Source organism: Amphiura filiformis, chromosome 16, assembly GCF_039555335.1.
Source record: "Amphiura filiformis chromosome 16, Afil_fr2py, whole genome shotgun sequence".
Lineage (NCBI taxonomy): Eukaryota > Metazoa > Echinodermata > Ophiuroidea > Amphilepidida > Amphiuridae > Amphiura > Amphiura filiformis.
Window position 1 is genome coordinate 19,602,598 of NC_092643.1, and position 8,963 is coordinate 19,611,560.

Consider the following 8,963-nt stretch of genomic DNA (forward strand, 5'->3'; position numbering starts at 1 on the left):
TCTGTCAAAAGGATCATCAATTCCAATTCAATCATTATATTGATAATCGTATCAAATTTCATTTTCATGTAGTTACTAAAGTATTTATTAGCTTATTGAGGTGGTACTACACCCCTGGCCAATTTGTGCCTATATTTGCATTTTTCTCCAAAAATTATAGCGCATTGGTGACAAGTTAGATATGTATGTTATAGGGGCAAGGACTCGAATTACTGCACTGGAAATTTTATTTCAGCACAGACAACAGTTGTGGAATTACAGTCAAAAATGAAGGAAAACCAATATTTGATCAATAAATCAATAACTACTTGTCTTGAGTCACTGAAATTCCAGTGTATTAACTGGATTTCTTGCCCCTATAATATGTATAATTTTTGTTACCAGTGTTTGATTAGTTTTTGAGAAAAATGCAAAAATGTCATAAATTTATCAAGGGGTGTAGTACCACCTTAAATTATTCGGTGAGATTTAAACTTGGTTCGTAGACAGTTTGGGGTGAAATCAGCAATGTTTCACTATATAAACAGATCAGTTGGGCGTGATCTTATCGTATAGGTTGGTTTTATAGTCTAGACGCAGGGGCTTTGAAAAATGGTCGAGTTCAACACCCATATCAACCAATCTTGCTTCCATGAGGTGTTAGTATAGACCCTCTAGATCACTGGGGGGAAGTGGACTCCAATTTTATGTACTTTTTTCGCTAGAGGTTACGAAAGGTCACACAGGGGTAAAAAGCTGAAAATGCTTCGATCTTGTTGAAAGATATATCAATTTGCTAGTCTGATGATAAGGATTAAAAGAATGTATATTTTTTGTGCTAACTACGACTTATCGTTATTGGGTTATCCTACAAAATACCTCATTTTTAGGCTAAATGACACGATTTTGGTTGTACATGGATCAAAAATTCAAATGACTCCGATTTAGGCAAAAATGGTAGCAAATTGTTTGTTTGGCTGCATAGAATCAGAAAAAGAATAGTTTTGTCTATCTGCTGTGTTCACAAGGTCAAAGGCCATTGTTGGGTGGCCATTGGCCACTGTTGATCTTTGACTTCCATTGCATATAACAAGTAAGCAGTTTAGAAGGTAAGTTCCATGCCGTTTCTTGATTCATTAAGATGAGCAATTTGCCACCATTTTTGCCCAAATCGGAGTAAGTTGAAATTTTGACTCCCGTTCAGCCAAAAACATGTAATTTTGCCTAAAAATGAGGGTTTGTAGGACAACTCAATAACGATAAGTCGTAGTTGCCATAAACTAATTTGTTATATCTTTCAACCGTAAAAACTCGATATTTAGCATATGTGCTTACTATCGAGCGCTTTTAGAACATGCAAACATGAAGAGCCCCATCCACAAAAGTGTAAAGGGTTTTGAGCAAATCATCGATACAATCAACGCAGTGTTATATACGAACAAGTAAGCCTGTAAATGTGTGTCTCAACCCCATTAGCTCAGTTGGTAAAGCGCCGGACTTTGGTACAATTTCATGTTTTCCAAAGCGCTCGATAGTAAGCACATGTGCGAACTATTGAGTTTTTACGGTATATAATAGGCCTATATAATAGTCTGTATACCTTCCTCGAGTCAGTAATTTAGATATTGTTTTTTATTGTATATCTAACTAAATATAATGATGACAAGTATATAAAAGTATACATTTTCAGAAAGGAAATGATGCAAGGAATCCAACTAGCACAACAGATTCCTGCAAAAATTAGCAGTTTTTGAGAAAATAAATCTCACAATTTGATTTTACTTTGCTGACTCGAGGAAGGTATACAGACTATAGAAAGCGACGGTTTATAGTCATCCGTGGTTCGTCGGTATGATAAAACCAACAACATGATCAACGACATTTTAAACTGAAACTCCCTGGTTTTTTCACAACGTATCGTCAATCCCCACCGCTTGACAACTAACTTCCCAAAGTTTAGAATCCAGCTTATCACTTGATGCAAGCGGCGACCAAATATCAACCGCCTGGCAGTTGCCGAACAACCGACCTGACTTGGAAGTGATGGACTCGTCAACAGCACAGAAGATAGTGGTTTGAGCTCCTGTCTTTGCTGTCGTAGTGACTAACCTGCATTGAAAAGGAGAATAGTAATGTTTCACCAATGTCCAAACTAACATATGCCGGAAGTAATTGTCACATATTAATTGTGCCGTATATAGTGACAATATAGTGACACTTGTAGAAAATAACAATATTCAGTACACACATGCGAAGACACAAACACAAACATTTTCAGTACACATCTAACTTGAAATGAGAAAAAACAGTTATTGTTTCACTTTCACCTGTTAAAAGACGAGAATGCATAGGAAAAATAAAGAGTTGATGAAAAAGTGGAGATGAAGATGATAAAGATGCCAACTATGACGATGGCGATGACGATTACGATGATGACGAAGAAGGGCAACAGAAAGAGAAAGTTATGAAAGATGAGAAGGAAGAAGACAAACTGAAGACGATAATGATGGAGATGCTAAAGATTACGCCGTCAAAATGACGATGACAAGGAAGAGAAGGGGAGAGAGGAGGAGGAGGAGAAGGTGGAGGAGGCGACCAGTACTGTTATCAGATTTCGATACTATTTTTGCAAATGCATATCGCAGATCTAATCCTAGTGAATCGAAATTATTCGTTTTCTATTATTGATTATGAAGATTTTAAAGGGTATACGAGGTATTGTTGGTCGAAGCAACCACAAAAATCGATTTTCATTATCTGAATCAATATATTATTTAAAAATAACACTTTGGTGTTTTGTAAAAGTTCATTCTACAAATCATGTACTTTGAAAACTTGCTTAATTTATTATTGTTAATGAGTTTTACAAAAATGTTATTGTTTCAGCCCTCTTTACAACATAACTCAAGAACCACAGGACCTACAAAAGTATATCTGTGATATTTGAATTCTTCTACACGCTTGCAATGAATTGAGCGATGCAATTTCTGCTAAAGCTCACTACCATTCGCAAGATGCTGTGAACTACATTTTTGTTGCTGCTTCGACCAACAATACATTGTATACCCTTAATCTAATAGTGTCTTACCAGAGTAAAGGTCTCAGAAGAAACTCAACTATTGGTCCAAAAATATTTGAGGCAAATATATTTGTGTATGCCAATCCAGGCTCTACGCTGTAACTTGTAACCCCAGTACCTTCCAGACGCCTGCTTAATTCACGGGCAAACATGATGTTAGCCGCTTTACTCAAATTATATGATTTCAAACCAGGATATTTCATTCCTTCGCATTCCGTTGAGGTGAAATTCATGGAGTTTGCTCTCCTTTCTTCTCTAGAAGACACGGTGATTACCCTACTGGGAGCGCACTCCTTCAATTTGTTGACAAGAAGGTTTGTCAGTAAAAAATGGCCGAAGTGGTTCACACCAAAAACAATGTCGAAGCCTTCTTTGGTTGTTTCACCGTCGTGAGAAGCAACTGCTATACCTAATTAAAGAGATAAAATATTTGTATGGAATATTGTAATAAACATGATCCTTTCTGTGGGCAAGTTTTTTTTTTTTTCAAACTCCCCAGTTCTGAAAAGATAATCAGACCGGCCCGATCCGACCCGACTGAATAACAGTCTGATCCGTAAAACATAATTATGAATACATTTTTTCCATCTTGGTTTTACTATCTTTAGTCAGCATGTAGAAGAAATTATGAATTTGATAAAAATATGATTAGCCCATAGTGCAGTTATGCTGCACATCAAACATGATTCGACCTTTCCAGTACTTAAACCTGATTAACTGGAAATTACTCCAGCAAAATCAATCGATAAAGTCTAGCACATCCTCCACATTGAATGGTGGACTGCACTTATGCCCAAATATGGCACTTGCCAATCAATAATCACCCACTTGAAATCCCCTGACTCGCTCCACTGACCAAAGTTATAGACAGATATGGGAGTTGTTTTTGCTGTAATTTGTCATTTACATATCAGGGAGGTAGGAACATTTGCAGATGACCCCACCTACTCAGTTTTTATCCAGCATGTAATGTAATGATTGACAGCAAGTACAAAAAAATATCCGTCAAGTGGTTTAGCTTTAATGCCCTTCGGAAGAGAGCGATCCACAAGTCAGTGATAGTCACTAAAAGTTGCATTCGATTTACACAGGGAATTTTGCAGGCCATGCCGTGCCCTTCCTTGCTAAAACACCAAAATGCGAATATTTTCAAACATAAAATTAGCTAAAAATTTAGGACATGTTACAAAACTATATTTTCTAGAATTTCAGAGAGTACAAGAAATATTGGCAGGTTATTTTTCACACAGTGATGTTAACTAGGCAATGCCCTATACCTCTAACATACACTGTTTGTAGAGGTCACACGTCAATGGTTAGAGCACTGTATATTGTGTATAGGAAAATGAACAGTAACTGCAGTATGCTTCTTTTCTGCATTATGAATGTAGCTGAAAAGCTAAAATTAGTGACGCCCAAAGCAAATTTCCAAATTAAACGTACCTGCGTTATTGATTAGAATATCCAGTCTGTCTTTCTCATCATCAAATTTACGTACAAATTCTCTGACAGATTCCAAATTGGATAAATCAAGATGGCGGCATAATACATCATGATTGCCAGAGTCATGTCGAATGCCCCGCGCTACTTGTTCACCTTTGTGAAGGTCACGACACGCCAATATCACGAGGGCGCCACGATGTGCTAAATCAATGGCGGTTTCCTTACCGATCCCATTGCTTGCCCCTATAAAAAAGAATGAGATGTGAGATTAGTATCATAAATTCTATATCAAAGGCATCAAGCATTCAAAATAGATATAGACTGTACAAATTTAAATGGTTAACGTAATAGTGAGTTCCTACAAATCTACGTAATCTGATAAAGCGTCGGATGTTTTAGTCAATACCTCGGATTTGCTGGCAGTGAAGAATTGAGTACAATTTATAGGAATGGAACGGGAATGGAATGTGTTTCAGAACCAAACCTTTGCTCTAAATCATGAGATTAATCATGCAAGTAAGTATGCAAGTTAGTAACCGTGGTGTGGCAGGTTTGAAAAGATTGCACATCGAAGATTATTTTCGGGTGAAAAAGAATTTAAAATATTGAACTGGTTGTCGAAATATTTTCTGCGAGCGCGGAGCGCGAGCCTTAAAGGGTGGGGTCCAAGGGTTGCCTTAGGGCCCCTTGTGGGATGTAGAGGTAAAGCCCTGGCGTGGATCGAGAGGGCAGCGCTCCAAACAGCTCATGGGTTTGATGCCTAGCTCCTGGATTTGATGCCTTTTTATTGGGTTAAATCAGCATTCTGAGACACTGACTATGATTTACCGTTTTTCTAGATTAGCAAAAGCCCAATTGGATTCATAACAGACAGTCCATAGTGTATGAAGTGTATGAAGCTAGTGTATGAACCTCTTACTACTAGTCTTAGGAGTAACATAAATTTATGGACAAAGCCAAGATCTTTATTTACCAGAGTCCATTGCATTAATGTTTAGACCTTACCAGTAATAACAACAGTTTTCCCTTTCAAAGACAAGCTACTTCTGACGTATCGACGAGATCCGTGAACAATATACCAAAATAAAGCATATAATAGTAAAATTGCAGACAATACTGCCGACCATGTAGCACCAATAAATTCAAGCATGTTGCAGTATTAATATAAATCAATCTGAACAATGATTTCCAAACGTTTGTGTATAAGGAATCCGTAGTAGGGATCGAAGCTAAGCATTAAATGTTTAATGACGCAGTCGCTGCCAGCGATATTCCACTGATTTTTGGCCAATAAAGGTCATATTTTAGTTCGTCCGGAACACAAAATCAACTATTTCATTGGATATTTTCTCAGTCGCTTATCACTAATATCTCGGCTATAGAAATTATTCCATCAATTTGAATTAGCACCTATCGTAAGTTTGCTAAGCTTATCAGCTGGGACCAATGGATTTCGTGGATAACAATTAAAACAAACTGTTGCGGAAATTACAGCTTCAACAGCAGAAAATTAGGTAGCAAGAAAAAAAATTGTCACGGAAACCGATAGCCTCATTCCCAGGGTGCGATGGTGTGAGCATTGAATCGTACCCGTGATCTAGATGTAACTGCCGATGTCCCGGTTCATGGCGTTGGCCCCTTTCTCCTTATCCATGTGGCTCCCTGACATTTGTCATGAACTGGTTTTATAGCTTCTTTATCAACATCAAGTATGGTTGCTCCGTCGTCCCAGTATATGACATGATTTGGTGTAGCGATATGATATGTAATTGCTGATTTATTGAATTATGTGGTGAATTCTTTCCGTGTTACGCGGGTGTGACCTTTTGGTTTCCACTTTGTCGGCGTCCTTCTAGTGTTCCTTTACCGTGTACCAAACGCTACCCATGTCTCACCAATGTAGGATTTTTCACAACCTTTGCAGTCGATGTTGTAGACAACCTTGCATATCTGGTTAGTTTCCCTTTTGTGTTAGGATGTACGAGTAACTTTAATTACTCGTACATCCTAAAACAAAAGGGAACTTAAGAACTTAAAAGTTAAAAGTTCTTAAGAGTGCTGTGAGGTTTTATATAGCTGTCGAGATCTTATGTTTCCAAAAGATGCTCCTAAGCTTCTTGCAAAGACCCTCAATGTACGGTAAGGCTACCATACCATCTTCTGTCAATTGTTGCTCTTGATCTTGGGATAGCTGCAGCTTTGGAGCGCGGTTCTGATCTTCTACTGTTCTTATTTTTTCGTCCTCTGTTACCATGGTTACAAACCAATCAGATGTATAAGGTGGTCTACATCATCGACTGCAAAGACTGCAACAATCCCACATTGGTGAGACAGGGAGAGCGTTTGGCACACGGCTAACAGAACACCAGAAGGATGGCGAGAAAATGGAAACCAAAAAAGACGGAAAGGATTCACCAAAGAAATCAATCAATTAGCAATTACAGACCATATCGCATCAGCAAATCATGTCATAGACTAGGAGGGAGCAACTATACTTGATAAGGAAGCTAATCAGTTCAAAAGAAATGTAAGGAGACCATAGGAGAAAGCGATCAACGCCATAAATATTTGATTCACTTGCACCATCACGATACACCCTGAAAAAATGCTAAAAGTAATGGATGTGAGTAAATATACTGGATTTTAATTTACCTGACAGCGGAAAATGGGATTCGAGGGCTAGGAATCACGGGATTTTGCGTCACGCAAATCATTGGACCTATCTTATAGGTTACGGTACGGTTAATGGTACAAAGTTTGTTCCAGATAATCAGCGTGTCCTGATTTCAGTAAATTCTCATTGACCCATTGTGATAAACTTGAGCCACAACTGCAAGATAATGTGTTTACTTTATTAAAACCAATATGATACCATCATATATTTTTTGTACAATTGATGATGATTGCATATTCTTTATGGTTGAGATGTATTCCCTATGACGGACACTGTGCAGTGGTCTTATTAAAGCCATAATATGTGATTTGCTCCAGAGCGACGCCCTCAACTTTATTCCCTAAAAGACAAAGCCTGAAGTGCTTTTAAAGCAAAAATAACCATGATAACAAGGTAAAATTAAAGAAACCCCGCTGGTTATTTTGGCTGCCTAACATGTAGTTTAATGGGATTTTATGAGTTGGCAAATAACAATTGAGGCTTACACAAAACTCTGCAATGAGGTACGGACATCAGGAATTTGGCCATCGTCATAGACACGGTCGGTCAACATACCTCTACTAAAGAAGGGCAACTTTAAATCTTGCAACAACTACCGTACCATCAGTTTGATCAGTCATCCTAGCAAGATACTTCTCCGAATCATTCTTAATAGACTTCGACCCCGAGCAAATAGAATCATAGCAGAAGGACATGCAGGATTCAGAAAAGGGCTCAGCACAGTTGAACAAATCTTCAATTTGAGAATTCTGAGTGAGAAATTCCGCACAGATCAAACGCCACTTTTCCACAACTTCATTGATTTAAAAAAAGCATTTGACCGTGTTTGACAAGAAGTAATGTGTGAAATACTGAGAAAGTTCAACATCAGTAATGGAATTTTGAATACAATTGAAGCATCTGTATCTAAGAGTGTTTTACTGCTAGGAGATGAAATCAGTGAGTGATTTCTTACCCGAGTTGGAGTCCGACAAGGTTGTCTGCTGTTACCAAACATCTTTAACATCTTCCTTGACTATATCATAATAGAAGCTCTTTATGAATTCGATAACAGTCAGTATCGGAGCGCGAAGGGTTACCAACTTGCGATTCGCTGATGATATTGACCTCTTGGCAGGACAGCCTGAAGAACTAAGTGACCTCACGAGTAGGCTGGATGGCAGTGCAAGGGGACTTGTTACTCAGTTCAAATACCATGGTGGAACCATCACAGATGATGCCAAATCAGTGCATGAAAGAAAATCAGAATTGCTGTAGTGACATCATCACCAGCCAATCTGAAACCCATTTGGAGAGACAAGAACATCTCAATGGCAGCAAGAATGAGCCTCCTGAGAGCATTGGTAGTTTCCGTCTTCCTGTACTGGGCGTGAAACCTGGACGCTAAATGCCGAGATGGAAAAGAGGATTAAGACGTTTTAGATGAACTGCATGAGAAGGCTCCTCCAGGTCCACTGCTCTACGCATAATACCAACAAACAAGTAAGGGCAATGATGGAAAGTTTTTATTGGGGAGCACGAACATCTAATCTCCATTGAAAAAAGAAGACTACTCCAGTGATTTGGCCACGTGATAAGGTAGAAGAACAGTCTAGCAAATACCTTTCTGCAGGGAGGTAAAGATTGGGCAAGGAAGAGAGGAAGACCAAAGAAGACGTGGATTGATAACATCAACGACTGGGCTGGATTGAACTTTCAACCAGTTCATACGAACAGCTGAGGACAGAGAACTTCAGAAATTGTGCATCTCTAAAGCCATCATTACGTCGCCCCAACGTCTTCCTGTCT

The 8,963-nt window shown here is 38.5% G+C and overlaps 1 protein-coding gene across 1 annotated transcript; it reads right to left on the reverse strand.

Moving 5' to 3' along the window:
- Window positions 1–1,886: 1,886 nt before the first annotated feature.
- LOC140136375 (dehydrogenase/reductase SDR family member 13-like) lies at window positions 1,887–5,651 on the reverse strand. Its single transcript, XM_072158101.1, has 4 exons — window positions 5,507–5,651; window positions 4,502–4,744; window positions 3,068–3,467; window positions 1,887–2,088 (listed from the first exon to the last, which is right to left on the reverse strand). Exons 1-4 carry the CDS (start codon window positions 5,649–5,651, stop codon window positions 1,887–1,889), a joined length of 990 nt encoding a protein of 329 aa, XP_072014202.1.
- Between the last annotated feature and the right edge of the window lie 3,312 nt (window positions 5,652–8,963).

Bases quoted from the DNA above. Each gene is read 5' to 3' on its own strand.
- LOC140136375 (XM_072158101.1), bottom strand. From the start codon at position 5,651: ATGCTTGAATTTATTGGTGCTACATGGTCGGCAGTATTGTCTGCAATT. The intron at 4,745-5,506 runs GTAAGGTCTAAA...TCTTTTTTATAG, and splicing joins GAAAACTGTTGTTATTACTG to GGGCAAGCAATGGGATCGGT. The intron at 2,089-3,067 runs GTAAGACACTAT...TTTTCAATGCAG, and splicing joins CTTCTGAGACCTTTACTCTG to GTTAGTCACTACGACAGCAA.